Source organism: Urocitellus parryii, chromosome 2, assembly GCF_045843805.1.
Source record: "Urocitellus parryii isolate mUroPar1 chromosome 2, mUroPar1.hap1, whole genome shotgun sequence".
Taxonomy (NCBI): domain Eukaryota; kingdom Metazoa; phylum Chordata; class Mammalia; order Rodentia; family Sciuridae; genus Urocitellus; species Urocitellus parryii.
The window spans coordinates 223,982,863-224,006,791 of NC_135532.1; the positions used below are offsets into that span (position 1 = coordinate 223,982,863).

Sequence of the window (23,929 nt, forward strand, 5' to 3'; positions counted from 1 at the left end):
CCTTTTGCAAGGTATTTTGACTTGGATGTGCCTCATGCTTCATTACAGACCCGGGGGACAGCCACCTGGCTGAAGGCCATGGATGGGATGTACGTCCTGGTCCAGACTGGGTGCCAGGTCCTGCTGTCTCCTGCTGTGGTGCTGACAGGGACCTGGGTAAGGAGCCTCCGCAGGCTTCTCCAGTGCGAAGCTACGGCCTTATCTTGGTCACTAATAAGTGTCTCTCGAGGCATGTTCTATGACGACGTGAATGCTCTGTGAGACTCAGCCATTCCCTAGTTTTAACACTTATTAATGGATTTCATCTGAATCAGTTCTTATTAAAATATCTGCCAAACCCTGAGTCTTCTAGACCCAGTTGTCACTGGGCATCACACGCGTTAAGAGAGTTGCCTCCTGCCTAATTCTCTTTTATTTAGATTAGTGTGGATGCACAGATTCATTTTTTTCCACACAGACATTTAGCTGGGTGTGAAGCTGCGGGCCTGCAGTGCAGCTGCGCAGGAGCTGAGGCAGGGGCTGGCAACACAGGGAGACCCCATCTCAAAAGAAAAATGGGAGAAGAAAGCATGTTTTATTATTGAAAATGCACAATGGATTCTACAATAAACACAAGTGTTTAGTAGTCAGAGTCGTGAAACTATCACTACAATTTAATTTCAACATTTTTGTCACCCCTGAAAGAAATCTTGTACCCATTAGCAGTCATCCCTGTTCCCCCTTCCCAATATTCCTTCCCTTACCTATACCTCCAGCTACAGGTAAGCCATCTCTTGCTAAAAAAAAAAGAAACTGCACGTAAGTGTATGATTTAAAAAATAATTACAAAGGGGGCTGAATCTGGGTGCAGTAGTACACACCTATAATTACAGCAACTCAGAAGGCTGAGACAGGAGGATCGCAAGTTAGAGGCCACTATCAGCAACTTTGCAAGACTCTGTCTCAAAATAAAAAGGGATAGGGTGGTAGCTCAGTGGAAGCTTCCCCCTGGGGGTTCAAACTCCAGGACCTGGGGATGTAGCTTAATGATGTAATGCTTGCCCAGCACAAAGCTGTGCGTTCCATCCCCAGTACTGACAAAAGGAAAAAAAAAAAAATTCTTCCCAAAGATTCCTAAACTTCAGATGTTGTGCTTTGAAACCACAGCGAGATGCACCTTCCATTGGGTGTGGGGGTGAATCTTCCCCCGCCACATGCTCTCCACCTTGGGACTTTTTTCTTTTTGTGGTGTGGGGATTGAACCCAGGGCCTTGTGTATATGAGGCAAGCCCTCTACCACCTGAGCCATACCCCCAGCCCCACTTTTGGACTTCTGACGTAACCAGTGGTTGTGCACAGTGGTACATGCCTATAATCCAGCAACTTGGGAGGCTGAATCAGGAGCATTGCTAATCGGAGACCAACCTCAGCAACTTAGTGGGACCCTGTCTCTAAATAGAAAAATATAAAGGAGCAGATCTGTGGCTCAGTGGTAGAATGCCCCTGCATTCAGTGCCCAGGACCATGAAAAAAGAGAAAGTACTAATCTTTTAGAAATGAATGGAGCTGATGGAGGCAGGTTTTTTTTTTTTTTTTCTTTTTTGGTACTGGGGATTGACCCCATGGATGCTCTACAACCGAGCTGTACTCTTAGCCCTTCTTATTTTTTATTTTGAGATAGGGAGGAGGATAGTAAGTTTGAGGCCAGTCTGACAACTTGCTGAGACCCTGTCTCAAAAATAAAGTTAAAACACAGGCAGGAGACAGACGTAGCTCCGTGGTAGAGCTCTTGCCTAGTACATGCGTATGAGACCCTGGGTTCAATCCCCAGCAACCTGGTCTCTGCACTTAGTCTTGGCTGCCTAAAGGTGGGGGCAGCAGTCCTTCCTCTCAGTTGACCGTGGAAGTTAGAACCAGATCAGGCCCCAGATGTGCTCATGGCTACTGGGTGGTCCTCTCTGGACCTTCTTAGTAAATGCAGGGAGACCCCCACGTATACACACCACACCAGTTACTACCCAGAACCAGCTGGAAAGATGGTTCTGGGGGGCTCACATGACTCCTTCAGGTCCAAACCTAGCCAGGGTTCCTTCACCCTCTGTCTCCCAGGGGAGCCTGGACACACCCTGCACTTTCCCTAGCTTCCAGCTGACCAGCAGCTGAGCAAAGCTTCATGGATCCCACACTGGCTTTGCTCTAGATGTCACCTATGACGTGTGGCTTATGATGATAATGGTGACCTTGGTGACTCTCCAGGGCCTTCGCTGTGTCTTCACATCTGTCTCCTCTGCTGTCTTGTCTCTAGGCAGGTCTCTGCTTGGCTCTGCATACAGCATATCAATCACTGACGGCATATTTTGTCCAGAACAGCAATACTGGTTGTTTTGACCTGAACTTACCCAATCTCTCTCCTCCCTTTAAGGGCTGAAGACACCCAGATAAGAGTCACCAGGACAACTTCCTGTCAGGCCATGGGGCAGCAGCTGGAAGTCTCCAGCCGAGTTCTTCCCTGCCTGGTGCCCCTGCTCCTCTCCCGTCCAGCCTGTTGTGTGCCTCAGTGCACTAAGATGGCCTCGATGGCCGTAGCCCCATCCTCTGGGATTCTGGCTTTCCAAAGAAGTCTTCCTCCTAGCCCCGGCTTCTCCTCAAGTCAGTAAGGGTACTTGGGTTTGGTAACTGCCACTTGCCCACTTCAGCTCATGCTGTCCGGCCCAGCACCCGCTTGCTCAATCTCACAATGTGCAGGGTCAGTGTTGGACTGGAACTCTTGCCTCTGGGTAAAACATTACCATTGATGAGAGTCAGCTTTGCGTCATGATCTGTGTCTTTAGCTGAAGGCACAAGGTCCACGTGTTGCCATCAAAGGCCCCAGGAGCAGGGCACTCGCCTCCTCAGCGAGGTTCGTTTGTTTGTGTTCGGCTTTGGGGTCCCTGCTCCTTCATCTCTTTTGTTTTTACAAGCGTGTGAATCGTTACCATCATTCCAAAAGCTAGACATGTGCGGGAAATGCTATGCCGTGTGCCCCACCCATCTCCTCGACTCTGGCTCATCCTGCTGGGGCTTTGCACGCTCGGGAGCAGGCTTGTGTCTGTGAGAATCGGCTGTGTGGGGGAAAGGGCTGCCCGTGTCCACTGCTTTAGCAGGTGGCCTTGCTCCAGGCTGGTGAGCAGCATTTGGAAGGCAGAGGCCTGCAGTGTGAGGTCTGCCCAGAAAGGCCAGGAGATGGTGTGCAGGACTACACATGTGGAGTCCCAGCAGCTGGGCACCAAGGGGCAGAGGTGCCCAGTAGCCACCAGGTAAACTAGTTGGTCATTCAGAGAGGAGCCTGAATTTGGAAGGAGTCAGTTAACTGGTGCTACCTGAAGCCACGGGAGGGAAGATGCCACCTGTAGGGTGGGGGTGGTAAAGTGAGAGGCCAGAAAACATTCACTTCCTGGAGTGTCGGGGACCGCTGTGGCCAGGCAGGCCCAGTGGAGGGCATGCTCAGGGAAAAGGGCACTCCAGCCGGCCAGGCCCTGCCAGGGCCCAGGTGGGAGGAGCGCTTGGCGGGACGCTGGATTTGATGGTGGGGGCAGCCGTGGCCAGTGTGGTTTCTGTGGCTCAATGGGGTAGAAATCTCAGAGAGGCTTGAGGAGCGGACAGGTCAGAAGATGAGGACATAAGGCCCCCATGGCCCTAGCCACTTCCCTTTGTCACAAAAGGGGATGCAGAAATGAGACCAGGGCTAGAGGAAGGCGAGGCTCAAGGGACAGTGGGTGCAGGAGAGGGTACCATGTTCTCACCAGGGGAGCCTCCAGCGACAGGGAAGGCCAGAGGGGCAGAGTCCTCTGGCAGGTGCAGGGACAGGGGCCTGGGGAGGCCCTTCTGTGGTGGCTCCCATGGAGCCACTGGCCCTCACAAGGACTTCCCAGCCACCAGGATTGTGACCAAACACATCTATTAATTAATTTGTTTTAAGATGGGGAGTATGTTGTCCAGGCTGGTCTCGAATCCTTGAGACAAGTGGTCCTCCTGCCTCAGCCTCCTAAGAAGCTGGGACTATGGGCATATGCCACCAAGTCTGGGTTAAACCTCTTATAAAGTGCCTCGTCCCAGCTCTTTTGTTGAACACAAAAAACAGACTCAGCCACTGACCTTTTTCGACCTACAACAAAAGGACACTTCACAGGATCCCAGTTCCCTGAGCAGTCTCCACCAGCCAGTACAGGCAGCGCCTCCACGTTGAAGCTTTGCTGTTGAGGTTGGTATGTGCCCTTCCAGGGTGCTCCCGCCCAGGGAAGCGCACTGCAGACACGGCACTTCTGAGCCAGACTGCTGTCTGTCCTGAGACGAGGGTCCCCAGGGATGGGTCCCCTCCTCCAGTGCCCTCACCACTTAGAAACCACCCCCTTGGACAGGCCCACGGTCCTGCCATGCTCTGAATGCTGGACTCTCTTGAAAGGGCCCAGTGGACTTGCAGCGGCTCTGGATTTTTTTGTCCTGCTGTCCTTGGTACAGGGAAGACTGCCACCTGGCTGGTCTCAGGATTATTTGATTGAGATATGGTGGGAAAAAAAAAATAGTTCAAAGACCTCAAACTTCCACTTTTTTGAACAATGAAGAGGGGAAAGGCAATTTCAGCTTTGGAGTTTGTTCTCTCTTAGGAACCCGACAGTGAGAAGGCTGCATTTTCAATCTCAGGCAGTTTTAGAAGGCTGGCTCATTCTCATCGGGTCTCCTACAAAGCAGCTGGGATGGGAGCCTCGTGGACAGCGGGGCCCACTACTACCTGAGCCAGTGGCTGGGGCAGGGGGTTCACTTTGGCTGTAGGTGGTCATTAGTTCACTGGGGCGTGGCTCAAAACCTTCTAGAGTAGAAGTCAACTGCTAATCCAGAGAACCAGGAGGATCACCGAGGAGTATTGGTGAGAACTAGGGATGTGGCTTTATGTAGCAGAGGCCTACCCTGAGTGACCACCTTCTTAGTCCAGTGGGCAGAGAGGACACTGAGGAATACTGGGTTACTGGGTTCCCAGGAGACGACATCCACAGTACTGCACCTGGCCTCTCAGCCCCATCTTTCCTAGGACAATTCTTTCCTGAATTGTCCGAATGTGTGGTGACAAGGCCCTGACTCTGCGTGTCACTTTTCTGGGCTGCAGGACACTACCTGTTTAAAAGGTTCACACCCTGGGGACCTAGTCTTTCATCCCTTTCCCAGCCTCGCAACAGGCAGCCGTCCTGGTGACAGCGCACACTCCGAAGACCCATGTCCTCCTTCAGGTGGGCTGTCCCAAGGCCAACACGTGCATGGGGGTGGTCTTACAAGTTTGTTGGCCTTAAAACCTGAATTATTTCTTTAATCAGTATCATCAGTAATAAAAGTTGATGAAATATCAGCAGGAAGTTGGGAAGGTAAAAATCAATCCGAACACTGGGGCAAGTGTGTGCAGTGTACATCAACAAAGGACTCATCTCCACACTCTGCGGAGGGCCCGAGGAACAAGCCACAAACAGCCAACGCAGTCAACATTTTGAATAGACAAGACTTAAAGAAGAAGTCCTTCATAATGATATGCAAATGGCCAACAGCGTGAAAAGGTGCAGAGTCACTGGTCACCAGGGATATGCAAATTAAAACAGCACCCACCAGTGCACCCCATCAGAGTGCTAAGAACATGGAGAATCCCCGCCCCTCTTGCCTGGTCAGGCTTCCCCACTCTTGCCCCTCTTCTGTGCATCACTCCAAACTGCAGCCGGACGCTGCCTCCAACATCCACACACACTGCAGCGCAATCCCTCCCGCACCAGGCAGGACCCCAGCTAGGTCTTCCCATGGCCCACCAGAGCCATCAGTTCTGTCGCCCTTCAACCTCTCCTCATGTCTTCTGGCCGTCTTTAGCACAGTGGAGCACACAGAGGAGCAAGCATACCTTGCTGTATGCATCATGCACTAATCAGATGGGGAAGAAATACAACATAAGCATAACTGGGTATTCCCAAGAAGCCATGCACAGGACAGATCAGCCTTGAAAAAGCCCATCCTTGAATTACTGGAGTGAATCCCGCTCTGATGTGGCACATGTACTATGCTGTGCTGCTAGTCTGTGGTATCTTGTGCTTTTGTGCCACTTTTACAGCTGGGGTCCCTGCATGTACCTCTGTGCCATGGGTTCTATCAGTGCCACTCACTCCATATAAAGGACTTCTGATTAAAAAGGCAGCAATGATTTGGGCAATGAGATGTGAAGCACTGGGCCCTGGCTCTTCCTTGTCAGTGGCCTCATCAGCCACCTTAGCATTCACCTGAGGCAGCTCCATCTCCAGGGGCAGGGCAGGGCAGGGCAGGCTGGAGTCTGGTGTCTGAACACCAGCATTGCTGATCAGACATTATGACAGCACAAGGCACCAGCCTATCTCTGCTCCTGCAGAGAGAGATTCTGATTCTCAGAAAGGCAAGTGGGTTAATTGGGGTGAAGAGCCATCTTCCCGCTTTGTCTTATGTCAACCTCAACTCCCCTTCCCTATGTAGAGGTTTTGAGGGAAGGTAATTCAACACCCATTCCTCATGGCCCAGTTCCAGTTTTGTTATGTCCAAAGCCTTTGGAATTCTGCTGCCCCACAAAAGGCCTCTCCTAGACCCCTTCCCAAGTTGCTCAAGTGAACCACAGGCAGAAGCCTGTCGTGTAGTTCTGTTCACTATAATAAAACACCCAAGCCAGCTAACTTTAAAAAGAGGAAATATTAGTTCAGTTTTGGAGGTTCAAGGGCATGGTGCTAGCACTGCTCAGTTCTCCACTGCAGCACATCCTGGCAGAGGTATGTGTGGAAGAACTTAACTTACACTGCCAAACAGCAAGTCAGAAAAACTAGGGTCCCACAATCCCCTTAAAGAGCACACCCCAGTTATCCAAGGAACTCCACTAGACCCCATCCCCCAAGGGTTCTATCACTCCAGACAGTGCCACCCCAAGGACTAAGTCGTCAATCATAATGGGCATTTGACCACATGCAGACCATGGCAAGGCCCTTGCTATCCCCTGCACCATCAGCTGGAATATCCAAAGTGCTAACCAGGCATTCAGCAGGTCCTTCTCACCCCATGTCTGGTGTGTACCTAGAATGTCACCACACCCTGCTGTGCTATTGAAGCCCATGAATGCCAAAAAGCCCTGGAGTTGAGGTAGTTGGCTCTCAGAGAGCAAGTTGAGCCTACTCAGGGGCTGTGCCTTCCTCATAGGTAGTGAGAAGTCCCTGTGCACAGAACACAAACCCATGAAGCCTAATTTCCAGAAGAAAAAAAATATATATTCTTTTACAAAATTAAGGGGAAATTGATGAAAGGAAGTTAGAAAATATCAATGGGCAATCTGAGAGTTGGAAACCCTCTGCTGAGCACCACACTTCTGGGGAATTTACACAAACTGTGCTTCCAGCTTGGGAACCAGTAGACTCAAGTGAAACTAAAGAGTAGCCATGGTAGAGTCCTACAAGACACAGCAGTATACAAGACCATCCCAAAGGACGAAACATTGGAAACTGTAAAAATATTGTTTCCTGTGTTTTGAATTGTGACTGTAAAATAAATCACTGGTTGTTTTGGCAAACAGGCAATCCTGAACCGAGAAGTACAAAAGTCATGGCTTCATTTGCCTCTGTACCAGCCTACACTGTTAGGCTGTATTTCACCAACTGGCTAGGGACACGACAGACAGCAGCAACTGTGTTCTGGCGTCTCGGGCCATCTCTTCAAGACAGCTCATCTTCAACAACAATGTCTGAAAACACTTCTAATGACATTTTCCATTTACATTTTAAATAGATGTTTAAAATGGAGGAAAAGCTAATAGCAGGTAGTTATTAGACACAAAGTACAACTTCTGCCACCTTGCCCCTCTCAGATCAGTTGAGGAAACAAGAATCTGCACAATTACATCCGAACGTTAGACCAACTGAAATTCCTATTCTGACATCTGGGGTCAAGGGGAGTACAGGGATGGGAATGTGACCCCCTACTCACCAGGAGCTGTCACTGACCCCCCCACACCTCTGGCCATACCATGAACAGACAAAACTCATTTCCACACACAGCAATGTGAAAGTACACAACAGCACGTTTGTTTTAACTGTCACTGTTTTAAACAAGCACTGTTGCTCTTCCAGCAAAACCGAATAAGAGGAAACGACAATGTCTGGGACCCCCTCACCGCAGAGCAGGCTCCTGTGCCCCAGAACATGTGCTGAAAGGGGGTGGCTCCTGACTGGCGAGGACAGACTCCACAGGCTTCGTGACCAGGCGGGAGGAGAAATTCTGGGCCACCTAATAGGCATGTACCTGGAGTTGACTTTCCTGCATGAACGTCTCACCTGGTGTGTTTTGCTTATTTAAGCAAAATATAAAACACTTTCATTTATACCCAAAGCAAGATGTGCACATAATCTTTACCTTGAGAATGAATCACTGGCATAAAGAAAATTTAAATTAAAAACTTTCCAAAAGAAAAAAGTTACACCAGGAATACTGTATCACTACAAATTTTATTCAGAAACCCATCTTTGTGTTTTTTTTTGTTGTTTTTTAAAAAAAATTCCCATTATGAACTGGTTTGATCAATCAACTACAACACTTTCTAGCAGACATACGGTAAAAATGGCATGGCTCAGAATCGCCCAGATCTTTCACGATCTCTCGATCGCCTCCTGTCACGCTCGCGGCCCCCACCTCCTCCACCGCCTCCACCACCACGACCACGGTCTCTGGACCGAGAGCGCCGCTCCCTGGATCGGGACCTGGACCTGTGCCTGCAATCAAGGAAAGGAACATGCAATCAGCACCAACAAAATGCAACAGCCAACAGCCCTTTTGAAGGGAGAAGCGCTTCAGATAGTCTTGGGACAAAGATATGACCCCTCCACCTTCTACGTCTTCCTCCAGTAACAACTCACATGACCACGGGAAAGCACCATAATACATGATCCTGACACGCATCCTGCCCCCAACTCTGACCAGGCCCTCCCCCCAGGGACACCCACTACTGAGCCCAGGAGGCTTATTTTGGGTCAGGAGAGCAGAGTTCTTTTTCTCCTCTGCTTCCTGTTGTTGGTAGCAACAGAGGATCCCCACTACTCCATTTCCTGACACATGTTTAACAAGAGAGGGATGAGAACCCTTCTAAGATCAGAATTCAGCCTAACCAAAAGCGTGACTCTTCCTATTCACCACTAATGCCTTGACTTTCTCTGCTGTGACATAACTGCTGCACCCAATTTTGTCAGTAGTAGAAACAGAGAACTGACACCCGTCAAGAGAAAATGAAGCAACTCCCCCCAAAACCAAAAGGAACCAACAGGCACATGGTATTTAAAGGAAGCTACAATACCTAACTGGAGAGTAAACTATTGCACACACTGAATTTCAGTGGTCTCCTTCTTAACATTTCTTAACTAAGGTTTGATTTCCACTTCAGAAATAAAATCATGAATATTCTTCAAAAAGCATATTTCACATTAAAAAACAGAATACACGCACATACACATAAATAATAGGTGCCTTTTAAAGAATGGAATGAAGTCTGTTTAGTCTTGGGTGAAATTAAGTTCTACAGCATTCATGTTGTTGAGTACTCACTTCTTGCGACGGCGCCCATACAGCTCCCGCCGCAGCTCTCTGGAAATGGGCTTGAGATGCATGAAGTTGCAGAAGCCTCCTCGTGTGCACTCTCTGTGGGTCAAAGCCAGAAGTGTGTCATGCATTGTGAGGGCTGGAGCATGCGCAGCCCACACGCGGCTTTGCGGTCTGCCCTGCACTCACCCCATCTCATACTGGCGACAGCAGGCTTCCCTGAAGTCGGTCACAGGAGACAGCTCAGCATGGATTGGCTGTCCGTTAAACCAGCGGTTATTCAGGTCAATCACAGCCTTTTCTGCATCTTCCTCACGGCGAAACTGGAAAGACAAAAACAAAACTGCTTGCCACTCACCTTAGTAACACATTTTCAGTCATTGATCCTGGTATATGTTACACACTGAGGTGAAATTTCTAGGACGGAATAGTGGTGCAGAACAACTGAGAAGTCAGAAGTCAATGGCTCCCTTTTTTTTTTAAAAAACTATTAATTTCATTATAGCCCAAGACCATGCTAAATGTTGCATTCATTTTCAAATTCAACATGCTAAGAGCAAAGGTGATTGCATAGGCAATGCATTTTATTGAACAAAAAGAAAAAAGACACAAAACAAAGTTGCCCCTAGTCAAAACAGCTCTAACCCAGTTATGTCCCTTGCTCTGTCCTTCCTCCCAATCCTGTTGACAGGGTGTAGGCTGGCGGCCTCTGATATCAAAGCCACGATTGGGAGAGCTGAGTTACCACATCAAAATTCCTAAGTTCCCACATTCATGATCTTAAGGCCAGCAGCTCAAAGGGCAACAGTCCTTGGTCACCAGGCTCAGCCAGCCAACCAGTGTCCTACCTTGACATAAACGTTCCCCACTAGGTGATCTCCTAGGTTGTCACAGACGTTCATTTCCTCGACTTCCCCGTACTTCTCCTCCATCTCTGTAAAAACCTCCTGAAGGGAGAACACAGTGGTTTAAGGACTGTGAAATAGCCAAGCCCGGCGTCACTAACTGAACTCATGTGTATTCAGGGGGTGAGTGTTAATCCCTCCAAGCAGATACGGTGAGGAGGTGTGCAGTCCATGGTCTCACCTCAAAGAATTCATCATAATGCTCCTGCATCTCCACATCGCTCACGGCACCTACAAACAAGAGAGATCTTGCTGGTTAGAAGGCGGCCGCCCAGAACTCTCCTCTTTAAAGTTCAACTGCTACATTGACACACACGATTGTCTAGAGGAACAGCAGGCCAGCGCTGCACGCTACAGGAGCACCAGCTTGCCAGTGACTTAGAGCGTGCTGAGACTGTGAACGCCCGGCAGTCTCAATTTTGGCTACTAAAAATCACAACCAGTTTTAATCAGCATCAAAGGGCTGTATTTTCAGGAAATGCGAGGGAAGGGTGACTCTCAAATTAAGACTTGACAATAAATTTCCTTCCTTTAAGATTTAGAATAGAGGTCAAGTAAGCACACTACTTTTCCCCTTTATTAAAATAAAAGCTGAAATCAGGGCAAACGATTAAGAGCTTATGTGCCTAACTAGTTTTTTCTATACATTACCAGCCACAGAAGGCTAGAAAGTTCTTTCTGATGCGATTAAAACCCAAGCGATCAGAGACTCAGCAGGACCATTAACCAGTTACAACTTCAGTATTTTGGATGCCCCGAGTAAACGTAAAGTCATGATGCTTTACAGAAAAAAAGCATTCTTTTATGCCCCAGAACTATTTTCATCAAGTTCACCCTTCACAATTCACATGCACTAAGTGAAATCATACCCATTGCATGGATAATTTTGCAAATTTACATTCTATTCCCATCATCATTTTTGCTATCAAATTTTACTATTCTAGAATTCTGGAGTTCTCGTAATCTAAATTTGAGAAATCGTAAAGCTGGCAGGTCAATGAAGTCATGTTCCAAACAGGTAGGTCAGGGCCAAAGGCCCAGCTGGCTTCAAGGCTGGGCTGGCTGGGTCTCCAATTGTTACCTTCCACGCCACGCTCCTGGATGAGAGGTTAGCTGACAAACCTCGCTACCTCACTTGGCGCAGCCCATCAAGGGCATCTGTGACTGGGGTGTGTGACTACACAGACTGGGCTGCCTTTGAGCTCACTCAAAACCCTTTTTATTCATTCTCAAAGATAATAGCTAACTTATCTTCTATTCTGAGAATAAGTCCTCTTTTTAAATTAATGGAGGCTGTTTTAGTTATTTTTGAATTTCCAGAAACTCAGTTTGCCTTACAATCCAAGACTGAATGAATGTGCTAGGCAACACCTATGACTTCTGACAGCCAACCTGCCACTGGAACCACAAAAGGCCCAACTCAGCTGTCAGGAGCACCTGGTCCCTGAGTGGAACTCAACACAGCAGGAAGCCAGAAGCCCATTCCAGGGGTGGATTTGAACATTATTTACAATCCATTTCCTTTTCCGTATCAGAAAGAATGTGAAAAGAAAAAGAACTTAAAGTTTTAGCAGCTTTGAGAATTTTTTGTGGTGGCTCTTTTGAACTACTGGCTACACTCATTTTGCTTAGAATTTTTTAGTGAAAATAACTTGAAAGGCAGAGATCGGTACATAGTAACCAAATGGAAACTACTTAAATGACTCAGTATATTTTAAATAATACAAATTTTAATAACACAAATTTGAAAATCAACTAGTTTTCTTAGAAGAGTATCACTCAAAAACTGGGACTCATGTTTAACTTCAATTCCTGCACATGAAGCTAATTTTCCTAGGTATGAAAGGGCAGAGCCAGTGATTTCATTTAGGAACTAATTTTCTTTCTAAAACCCAAAATTATAAATCCATTTAATTTGTACAATCTGGATGGACCCCAGAATTGGAACATTTAGTAACAGCTAAACTTTCAGTTTGTAGCATATGCAAAGTAAGAGTACTGTGAATTGCAAATAAAGATACAAAGAAAACTAATGCAACACTATGGTCAATTAAGCATACACAGTCCCCAAGTGAACAACCAGGGCAGAGATTTATTAATAACTGTTAATCATCTATTTCTCATTTATCTTCACCCCAGGGTTAACAAAAGTCCATACTCAAATGTTTATTTCCCTCCACTACTGGCACCTTATTTCTTTTAAAAACCGAACAACCAAAAATCAAAACACCAGGTATTTTAAACCAAGGATTACCAAGTAAATCCTGCAACTACCAGATTCAGGGAGAGAAATCTCTATCAAGTGAGTATTAGCATACAAAAACATTTAGCATCGCAGCAGGAAGTTTACGAGAAAATCCCATCTCACGTGGAAAGGTGCACCAAGGCACCCCTACTTGAGGGCCAGCTCCAGTGGGCAATGGCCCCCTGCCCCCAGACCATTTACCCAAGGTAGATTATCCTACAATGGAGAGGTTCAGGTTTAAGGGTGTGCTTGATTTAGGTCTGTGCTATCCAAGGATAGCTTTACTAATTTTTACTTTAAAATAAACCGGTGAGAGGTCTGACCCTTTGGTTTTGACTCCTTATTCTAACTAGAGTCCAGGCGTTCATTTCAATTTACCCACAAATGACTAATTCCCAATGGTTCTACTGCTGGACACTTACAAACTTCCACTCTATAAATATTCACAACCTAAACAGATTTCCCAATACAGGAAGAAACTGGTAATATTTACTGAATGCCAGTTTAGAACTGTTTCCCCACTAAGTGCCTTTTATTTCCCCAAAGCAGCACTTAACTCCGGCAGTTGGAGATTTTATCTAGGCAAAGCAGGCGGCCCCAAACAGTGTCTTGCGCCTATCTGAATGGAGTACACTACACATGTGGAGGAAAACTGAGAGGTCTACACAAGCTACAGACCTTCACTGGGTAATACAGAACAAGCTCTTGCAATTAAAAGCAAGACTTCCAAAGTGGAGTTTTAGTGAAAAGGCTAATGAGAAAAAAAAAACCTAAAAAAATTCAAATCAATTTGTTTTTGAGAGTTCAGAAAGTGAGAAACGTTCAGATACTGCTGCTCTTAAGAGGGAAGAGCAGAACTTGAACTCAATCCCAGGATGACAGTCCAAGTGAGAAAGAAAGAGCAGCAGGTCCGAACTGTTTCAAAGGGTGCCCTTTCCAGTCACTGTTGCTCTGGCACAAAGGGCCGGAGTTCAGATCTCCAACAGAGGCTTCCACGGGATCAGTGGGACACACTCCTGCCACCTCTAGTGAACGTGGTCCTCGACACTAGCACAGCAGACCAGATGGAGTGGGCACTGAGCTCTGACACGCAAGCCCAGGGAACCAGGGAAGGAACTTGTATGAACTTACAGCGCAAACCGTCAGCAGACTGGGAAGAGTTTTGAGGGTTACGGTAAATGTTCAAGAGGGCAATGGTCTGAAATACAAAACGCAACAACTTTATATTACGGAAAATTAAATGTAAACACTTAACCGGTTGCCTTTGGCGATCGCTTCAGGTGAGAGTCAGTGCTGAAAAAAGAGGAAGTTATTTTCTTCAGAAGCAGAGATGTTCCCTTAGTTGGTGGCTGTCTTGATCTACCCTAACACTGCAGTGCAACAGAGATCTCATGAGATGCCAATACTGTACTTCTGTTTACAGAATGTAAAAACTCTCCACTTTAAAATTCCAATCCAAGTAAGAATGCAAATAGCTTGCCAGGTGACTACCAGTATCCTCAGGTGTGACAGAAAGCTTAACAACTGAGAAAGAAAAGCACCTCTATAAACGGGTGAAAAAATTGCTAATAATTCGAGAAATACAATAATTACATTTCATGAAATCTCCACTTCCTAGAGGAAAAATTATAATGGTGAAATAGAACCCACACTTATTGGGAAACTTACCTTGTTGATTTCCTCAATATTCCTAGCATTTTAATTTTACAGAAAGAACTTAATAAAGGCCAGGGGTTCAGTCACTGTAAAGACCAATGACCGGCTATTAACATTAAAACCCGTTTCACGTGGACGGACGCTTTCCAGACAGATGTCAGTCAATGGAAGAGGTCGCCAGTGACCCTTCCTAGGAGAGCCTCCTGAACATGGCCCATATCAAGTTCTGGCTGTGTGCGCCACGCTGTTCCAGCACCTTGTCCTGTTTGCAACAGCTCTATGTCAGCAGCTCAGAGCCAACATTATGTCTCAATTAAGAGTGGGCTCTTGAACACCATCGTTTTAAAAAAATTTCTCCAACTGTGGGACTTACAGTGTGAGCCGTCAGCCGTCTGTGCACTGTTTTGGGGATTACGATAGATGTTTTGAATCAAGATGGTCTGCGGGGAAAAAAAAATAAAAAGGGGAATTCTACTGGCTGCTGTGCATATATTAGACAATTGCAAAGAGACAATTTGTTTGCAAATGGCTAAACGTTTGTTGTTTTTTTCCCGCAAGTCAGACACTTTGTCTTGTGCAGAGTATACCAAAACCATCATATTATGAAAACAGAGTTTGAGCAGTGACTTGGGTCAAGTCAGCCAGCAACCAAGAAGAAACTGTAACTGTTGTTTTGTGGTCCCCGTTATCAATAGTAAAGTGCTTTAATACAAGATAAATAATAGAACACTAACATTTTCTTGTACTTCAAGCCAGCAGACACGAAGATGTCAAAAAACTCACGTTATAATCATATTCCCCACACAAAATTATTTTTCTCAACCAAATGCATAACTCAACTGTATGCAGTACATCAAGTTCTCTGGTCTTAGCAAAACAGGCACACCAAGTTGTCATGGATACCTGACTCTTATTTACACTTTCTTGGTGGGATCTCTGTTTACATAATACAATAGTTAAAACATTTGCTCTTTTCCGATCCTTCTTTTAAGGAAAAAAATCCTTTTAGCCCTTGTGCTTTAAAACTGGATCAGGCAGACTTGAAACCTTACACTGTACCGTTCTTCTTAAAATCAAGTTGTCTGAAAAAACAAACCATGTTTGAGTTAGTAAGCTAATATATTACATGAATCTTGTCCACATCACTGTAAGAAGCTTACAAAGAAACCCACCCTGAATTATGCTAGAGATTTACAAGCTGAACCAACACACTGCATGATTTAGAAAAATAAATATTCATTCTTAATAACAGGGGTGTGAAGAAAGCATTTTTCAAGTATTTTAGTCACCCAGTCAGTTCTACTCTGAGCTATCTTTAAAGAGGCATGGTACCAAGGGACGTTCCTGCAGGCCTGAGCTGGAACCCACCTGGGGGAAGGGCTGAACTCAGAAAGCACACCCTGAACCATGAGAATAAAACAGCCACCTTCACTCAGGGCCCAGCACCCTCCCTACCCATCAGGAGCTACCCTGAATCAATTCATCTTGGGCCTTGGAGGTTTCCAAAAAATTGATTCTACACAGCTTCCTCAGGGATCACGGGTGTGAGCACTGACTATAAGCTAAACAGAGCCTGGATACTCAATGATAAAACTCACTACAGGGCTCCCTCAGGCAGTGGCTGTTTGCTGCACGAAACTTCAAATAAAGGGGTGAAGTGGTTCCATTAAAATTGGGGACAACTAGGATTACCTCCAACTAACAGACCAAACCAACACAAGATACTGACCTCATACTGCTGATCCCATCAAATTTTAATGGAAGCACCTCCATGTTCTAATCCACAGTATTCAAATCAACTTCACATTTAACCTCCTGAAGAGATCAATGATTCAGAAAGAAGAAAAATCAAGTGTTCTGGCTCAGTTAAAGGGCATTCTTAAGGAGAAAACAGCCAGATACCTGATGTGTACTTTCCCCAGAATAAAAAACCGGGGTAGATTTTAAAAACTTGGTTACTGCACAATCTATAGCCACTAGTTTAGTTGGGGAGACTTAGCTAATAATTCAAATTAAAACACAATTATAATAGAAAACTTAAAGCAAGTTCTCTGATATTTCGAAATTCACAAAAACAAACAGGGACATGTTTGGTTATTAAAGAGCAGATTTTTTTTACACTAACCATGTAATCATGAGGAATGTTGTGAGGAAAAAGGCATTATGTGCTTCTCTTTTAAAAAACATTTTGTGGTAAGGTTTTCCCAGAGACTTAAAACATCAATGTCTCTCTTCCAACTCATTTCTACTGGTTGAGAAGGATAAATCATCAACAGAAAGGTGTGTATTCAAGGCTGAGTCCAGCAGCTTCTGAGCTATGCACTGTAGCCACCAAAGGGTCCAAGTGCACCTCGTGTATGGGGTGATGAGAAAGGGGCTCCTCAGTCTCAGTCCAGACAGACTTAATGACACTTTCTGCTACTATTAGAAGTATTTTGTCCTTTCAATCCATCAGTAAGCCCTTGTAGGGCACAGATCCTTGCCTTTTCTTCAATCTGCCAAAACCAACTATCAAAAACAAAACAATCACCAAACCCCCCCACAAAGATTGAACTCAGCTCAAGATAACAGGCATCTCTCAATTAATTGAACAGGCCTGCTATGGACAAGGTATGCTTATCTTCTACTATTAAGTTTCATCTTAATGGTTCCAACATGGTGCAACGTGCTGCTTGCTCAACTTGGGGTGTAAAAGTGGGAACTTCTCTGGGGTATCAGAGGAACTCAGCAGCACAGTGTGTGGGCCTGCTGACAGACAACCGTGCCAACATCCTTTGTCCAGTGGCTGAATCACTCTACTGTCTAGAGAGCAAAGAGCAGAAAGCCCACTCTGCATCCACCACAGCCTGGACAAGAGGTGCAGTCAAAGCTGGCATTTTCCTCACCAAACCACATATATCAGGGGAGGGAGGGCAGGGCAGTGAACATCAGTCACAGCCAACACAGAAACATTTAACTTATTTTTAAAAAGTTTCTCTAGTAAGAAGAATAAGGGACCTCCCACTTTGGGTGGTTCACCTGCTTCATTCTCACTTAAACAAAAGGACACATGAACACAAATACAAAATAAAACTAGAGGAAAAAAGACAATATATGGAAACCATTAAGTGCCTCTGAAAAATACAAAATTTTGGTAAATTTACATGAAAACAGAAAAGAAAAAACAAACAAACCTGGCTAAAGGTCGGTTTATTGTGCAACCGAGAGCATCTGTCTCCATGACGACATGCTCCAATTTTGAAATAAAATGAGCAGTTGACTCTGCAAGGGAAAACAAGAGCTGATTATTTTACTGTGACAATATCAAAAGGGAATATGCCATTAATGTGATATATATACCATCCAACTACTTTCCTTTTACTTCACAAAAGCGCAGGCAGTTTTTCTGGGTGGCACCTTCCTCTTCCTGGCAATATCTTAGGATTACTTTTTCACTTTTACTCTTCTGGTTTTTCTTAATTAAATCAAGTATTTAGTATAAGTTAAACCTAAGCCCTATACTCTATTTTGTCCATGATAAAATTCTGGAGGACACCAGCAGGGTATAGGGAGAAGAAAAACCCCAACTCTACCAGCTGCCTGGCTTGGACAAGTTCCCCGCTTCTGCAGGTCACAGATGCTGTCTGTAAAATGAGAAGGAGCCAACCTGACACTGTTCTGAGAATCAGATACAACATATATGTGCTTCATACACAGGACTCATTTAGTACTACCACCAAGGAAAACAGAAAACAAATTTCAGGTTCTCCTACAACCCATAAGACCAAGAGAATATTTACAAATAAGTATGAAGTAAACAGGAAATCAAGGGATCAAGCATGTCTTAGAAACTATCTCAGATCATCTCTGTCTCTACTGTAAATACATTGATCACCCAGAACAAGTTGCAATCAGCACCTGCATGACGGTAATGCCAAGTAATGTGGCAAATCTGTGAGGAATTATAAAATTGTACTAGATGGACTTCATTCAAGTTTCACCTTGCAGAGTGAAAGTGCTGCTCTATAGATGCAATTTTTTAGCAAGGACATGTTCAGGAAGTCAACCCTAATGGCCTCAACTTTCAATGAAACATGATTGATTAGCCATGAAGATTGTTAGCTATTACCAGACAGTAATCAAGATGGGAAGGTTTGTGAATTTATCAAGAAAGGAAAATAATCACTATGTATAATTCTCAAACTTAGAAGTAACTCTGACTTTAGATAACCTAACTTGATCAGATAATATTAATGAACTCAAGTGAAAATAAATACCTTATTTAACAAATATGTCAGAATGAGCAAAATCATTGCTTGAACAATTAATATTCAATTATCCCATAGAGATAAAATAACCCTCATTCCTTTACTTCCAGTGATGGCCTTTCATTTCAACCAATTCACTATTTAGAGCTTAGTAAAATTAATCAAAACTTTTTTTTTGGGGGGGGGGGGCGGGTAACTTTAGTGATTTTCTTAGTATAACTCCAAAATGAAATGCCATAAGAAAAAAGGTTTACTACCACAAACAAACCACTAAAAAAGCTGATTTATACTTGAAGCTAGAAAATGGCCATAACTTAACGTGCATAGTTACATATATATTTTTTAAAATTGGTAGAGTAGTCCCACATCTATCTTCTAGCTTTAATTAAAAAAGGAAAAAAAAAAAAGTTAATAGAAACCATAGCTTTCATTTTTTAGGAGCTGATCTTGTTTCCTGAAGTTAAGCCCATGCAACTCCCTGAAATGAGCACAAAAGTGACCTAGATAATAAACTTTCTGAATTGAAACCATGACATGTGTGATTCTGCCTTAAGAGGCAGAAATATGCCTAAAGCAGGAATGTAAAAATGTTACTGGAGTAACAAGCCACCCAGGACAGCCTCTCACAACACCCAGTGACAGCACACAGAAATACACATGAAAAGGTGAACTTATGTCCCTGGTTCTGCATGCATAAGTCCTGCAGCTTCCATGTCCAAGGACATATTAGGCCTGTTTCCCAAGCCACCTCCTATACCTCAGAGCATTTAAGATACACACTCTTCCACAGCGTTTCAAATATTTTAAGGTATTTTACTTTAATTAATCTTGACACTCCCACTACAATCCCTAAAGACAAGACCCAAATTTTATGAATCTCTGAGTTCCCAGCATGTCCCATAGCTGATATCCAATGTATGTTTGTCCAGTGACTATGACTGCTGATTCTGGCGTGAGATTTCTAGAAAGAAATACATCCCCTCTCCCAAACAAGACAGGGGATTCTATCCTGTGTAAAGAAGACATTTGACAGGGCAGCCTCCAGCCTGGAAAACAGAAACATTTCAATAGTATTTGAAAAAGTGGCATCAAATAATATTATCTATGACAAATTTAGGGGCTTACCAGAAAAAAACAGATGTTTGCATAAGCTTTGCATGGCGCTCAAGAATGCCAAGACGGTTACCACTTACTGGGAGTAGATTATGCCAGACGCTTAGGCTTTGGGTTTTCAAAGTAGGAATTATCCTTCAAAGCGTCTGGAGACTTCTCTTTACCCTAAACTTCAGCCAACACACTGAAATTAACACGTGCCAACACGGCAACCAAACACAGGCGAAATTTGATTCTTCACTTTTAACCTAACAGCTGATGAGGGAAGACACGCAACCTTTACCGGGAGGAAAAAAAACGAACCCCCAAAGAACCCCAAACTCTGCTCGCATCGGAAACGCGACTCCCGAGCGCTCCGGGAGCAGGGCCTCTGTGGCCGCGGCGCGGCTAATCCGGCGTCTGGCTGCGCTTTCCCACTTCAGGGTCGCGCCGCCGGCCCGCCATGGCTGGGGCGGGCAGCAGGCGGGCTCCGCGGACCTCCCCGACCACCACGACCCCGTGCCGCCGGCGACCGGACGCTGGCGAGGCTGGGGTTGGGGCCGGCGTGCCGCAGGCTGAAAGTTGGAGAAAACGAGTCGGCGCCGGCCGGGCCCGGACCCTCGGCGGCCACGGCGGGCGGGAGTCCGGCGTCCAGGCCGCGGCGCGCCCCACCCGCCCGCTGCGTGGCCCACGAGGCGGCGGCCCAGGCGCGCGAGGCCGGAAGGCCGCGCTCCCGCCCGCCGCGCTCTGCCTGCCGCCCGGCCCCGCGCCCTGCCCGCGCCCAGCCCGAGCGCCGGAGGACGGCCCTCACTCACTTGTCTTTCTCGGTGCCGAAGATGGAGGCCAGGTACTCCGCCATTTCCCACCCGCCGCCGCCGACACGGCTGCCGACGCCGCCAACCCTGCCGACGCCCGCGGGAGACGTCACCGGACGCGACGACGCTCCCGCCCGACGTGGCGGCGCTACCCAATCCGAGAAGGCACCGCCCACGTGTGGGCAGGACTCGGCGCATGCGCACACTTGATCCTTCGCCCCGGGGGCTCGTGCGCCCCCTGCCGGCGCCCTGCGCCTCTCGCGCCCGCGCTCTACCTGGGCCGGGCCTGTGCGCCAGGCCGCTGAACCCGCGCTGAGCGGTTTCCGCCAAAGTCGTCTCGGGCTCCGCGCTGGGCGCTGAGCTGGCCTTCCTTCTCCGGTCGCCTGCCGCCTGGGGCGACTCCTCCTTTTTGCCCCACACCCTACACTCCTGCTGACAGGACCCCCCAGCCCTCACCCACTCCCCTCACTCCTGGGGCAGGACCCCCAGCCCTCCCCCCGCTCCTGGGGCAGGACCCCCAGCCCTCCCCCCGCTCCTGGGGCAGGACCCCCAGCCTTCACCCATTCCTGCGGCAGGACCCCACTCCTGCGGCAGGACCCCACTCCTGCGGCAGGACCCGCAGCCCTCCCCCACTCCCCCCACTCGAGCCGCAGGACCCCCAGACCTTGCCCCACTTCCCCCAATCCTGGGGCAGAGTTACCGCTGTTGCCGGTGAGGAGTCCTGGCTTCCCCGATGTCGAGAATAACACCAGAGAGCACGCGGAGGCCAGGTCAGAGTAGAAAATAGAAGTTTATTAAGGGACAGCAGAAAAGGCTTCTCCAGGAGGAAGGAGGGGACCCCAGAGGCGGAATCCGTGGAAGTGCGGTTCTCTCCCCTTTTTATAGTTTTGGTGATGGAATGGAAGGGGGAAGGGGTGGGACACAGGTGGGCCAAACAAGAAATCTGGGCAGGAAGGACATCATTATCACTTTTGGGATGGGCTATCTCCCAATCTGTTGGGGGCTGTTCATTAACATTTCTTTGGGATGGACTTTGGGCCTAGGGGCTTTTCTGGGCTTTCATTAACATTCCTGCATTTGCCGGAATCATTGTCAGCATGGCCTCCATTTTAGATTTCACTAGGTATTAGACCCGATTTACTTAACTACACTGACTGCCTAACTTTAAATCTGGCTTCAGCAGGAACCCCCCCATCCCTCCCCCACTCTCACCACTCCTGCTGGCTGGACCTCCCCACTCCCCCCACTCCTGCGACAGGACCCCTAGCCCTCGCCCACACTTTCCACTCCTACCGGCTGGACCCCCAGCCCTCTGCCCTGCCCTTTACTCTTGCCAGATGGGAAACCCGATCCCCCACTCTTGCTGTGGCCTGTCCAAGGCCATCTAGAGATGTGGCTGGAAGAGCAGTGACCTGCCTTGGGACACCCTTTCAGACACTCCTCCCACCCCCACCGAGGTTGGAACCCTTTAGTTGGAGGGATTCTGTTCCTCCTTTCTTTATTTTATTTTTAAATATTTATTTATTTATTTATTTTTAATTGTAGTTGGACACAATACCTTTATTTCACTTACTTATTTTTATGTGGTGCTGAGGATCAAACCCAGGGTCATGCACATTCGAGGCCAGTGCTCTACTGCTGAGCCACAACCCCAGCCACCTAATTTCCAGGCCTGCTGCCTTCTGTCACTGAATGGCGAGAGAACCTGGCTGTAGCTAATAGGGGTTCATTTTGTTACCGCTGTTGACTGGTGACTGAAAGGGTAAAGTTTCTAAGCTGGAAAGCTTGAATGTAAAAGATTAGGTATTATTAAGTTCCTCTGTTACACCCAGATTCCTGAGATAGTTAAGACAACACCCTACTGGCCATTTAGCCTAGGGCCCTGTGCAGTTCGTCACAGGGCCCGGACCAATCAGTCTGAATGTGTAACCCGCTTACGAATGACCAATCACCCCCGCCCAACCTGTTCCCGCCAATGAATGTGCCAATCATGTCTCAGAGTTGTTGTTCAATTTCCCTGCACCTCATGATGATTTGTTCTGATGTATGCAAAGCCCACCGCCCTCTCCAAAAAGTGTACTTAAGCTCTGCTTGACCTTTGCTCTGGGCTCTGGGCTGCTCTCCCTTCTTGAGTGAGCACAGAGTCCCAGCGCGCTGGAATGGATCCCCAATAAATCCCCTTTTGCCAATTGCATGGAGTCAGTCTCTTGGGTGGTCTCTCCCTCCGACGTTTCGCCGTACCTTTACAGTGACGAGTTCTTGCTTCCCCGATGTTGAAGAATAACACCAAAGAAGGACAGAAGAAAAGACTTCTCCCAGAGGAAGAAGGGGACCCAGAAGGTGGAATCCGTGGAAGTGCAGTTGTCTCCCCTTTTTATAGTTCTTTCAGTGATGGAATGTAGGTGGGAAGGCCTGAGGGGTGGGACACAGGTGGGCCAAAGAAGTGGTCTGAGCAGGAAGGACTTCATTATCACTCCTTTGTGATGGGCTATCTTCAAATCTGCTGGGGGCTATTCATTAATACTTCTTCCAGGTGGACTTTGGCCTAGGGCCTCTTCAGGACTTCATTAACATTCCATGAGTTGTCCTCTGTGTTTTCCCTGAGTCATTCCCAGCATGGCCTCCATTTTAGATTTCACTCGGTATTAGACCCGATTTACCTAACTACACTGACTACCTAACTTTAAATCTGGCTTCAATTTGATGCTTCCACTATGTCCCTGTGGCTTTGAAACTTTATTTCCTTTTTTTTTTTCTTTTTTTTCTGATCTTCTTTTTCCTGAACTTCTCCTCCCTGATCTTCTTTTCCCCATTCTTCTCCTTCCTGGTCTCTCCTCCCTGATTTAATTTTCTGTGAATCACCTCTATAAAAGCCCCCAGTTACTGTGGTTAGGCTTTGGGACAAGAGTCCATTGTGTTTCTTCTTTGCTAGCAAAGCAATAAATCTTTTTCATTTTTCTCAAAACCATGTCCTCGTTATGTTATTGGATTGGCATCAGGGACAAGGACCAAGCTTTTAGCAACAGTGGGCAGGACGTGGACCATCTGGGTTTATTGATCTTGCCTGTTAGAGCAGAGTGTAGCAAAGGCACCCCCAACCCAGCGAAGGGTTGCATCAGCACGGTGATACCTTTCAGAAGAGCAGGGGCTCAAAGGTGAGACCAGAGAAGTGAAAAGACAGATGCCAGTCCAAGAGGCAGTGCTGTGTCCAGTGTGGGCAGCAGCAGGACACCTTGCAGGAAGTGGGACTCCTGGGGAGCTGGACCTGGCAATGGGTCTCTGGTGGAGTCCCTGGAAGAAGGCAGGGTCAGTTCTGTGCATGGGAGCTGAATTGAAATAGAAAGCTCCCACAAGGAGGTAATCACTAGAACCAGGGTCGATGACCAGACC

At 46.9% G+C, this 23,929-nt stretch overlaps 1 protein-coding gene across 3 annotated transcripts; it reads right to left on the reverse strand.

Annotated features, from left to right (window-relative positions):
- Window positions 1–8,476: 8,476 nt before the first annotated feature.
- Window positions 8,477–20,644, reverse strand: U2af1 (U2 small nuclear RNA auxiliary factor 1). Of its 3 annotated transcripts, none has more exons than XM_026410092.2 (8): window positions 20,540–20,644; window positions 17,559–17,646; window positions 13,861–13,927; window positions 10,666–10,715; window positions 10,428–10,526; window positions 9,769–9,902; window positions 9,586–9,678; window positions 8,477–8,759 (listed from the first exon to the last, which is right to left on the reverse strand). In XM_026410092.2, the coding sequence occupies exons 1-8, from the start codon at window positions 20,581–20,583 to the stop codon at window positions 8,618–8,620; spliced, it is 717 nt and encodes a 238-aa protein (XP_026265877.1). In that variant the 5' UTR covers window positions 20,584–20,644; the 3' UTR covers window positions 8,477–8,617. The 3 variants fall into 3 exon arrangements, with proteins under 3 accessions (XP_026265877.1, XP_026265878.1, XP_026265879.1); XM_026410093.2 differs by lacking the exon at window positions 13,861–13,927 and adding an exon at window positions 14,759–14,825; XM_026410094.2 differs by lacking the exons at window positions 13,861–13,927; window positions 17,559–17,646 and having other exon boundaries at window positions 20,540–20,616.
- Window positions 20,645–23,929: the final 3,285 nt, after the last annotated feature.

What these genes read in the sequence shown, in the direction of transcription:
- U2af1 (XM_026410092.2), bottom strand. Translation starts at nt 20,583, where the DNA reads ATGGCGGAGTACCTGGCCTCCATCTTCGGCACCGAGAAAGACAA. An exon ending in GTCTGCTGACGGTTTGCGCT is followed by an intron (nt 10,716 to 13,860) that starts GTAAGTTCATAC and finishes TCTTGTTTGTAG; the next exon opens with GTGCCGTGAGCGATGTGGAG. An exon ending in TATGGGCGCCGTCGCAAGAA is followed by an intron (nt 8,760 to 9,585) that starts GTGAGTACTCAA and finishes CCTTGATTGCAG; the next exon opens with GCACAGGTCCAGGTCCCGAT.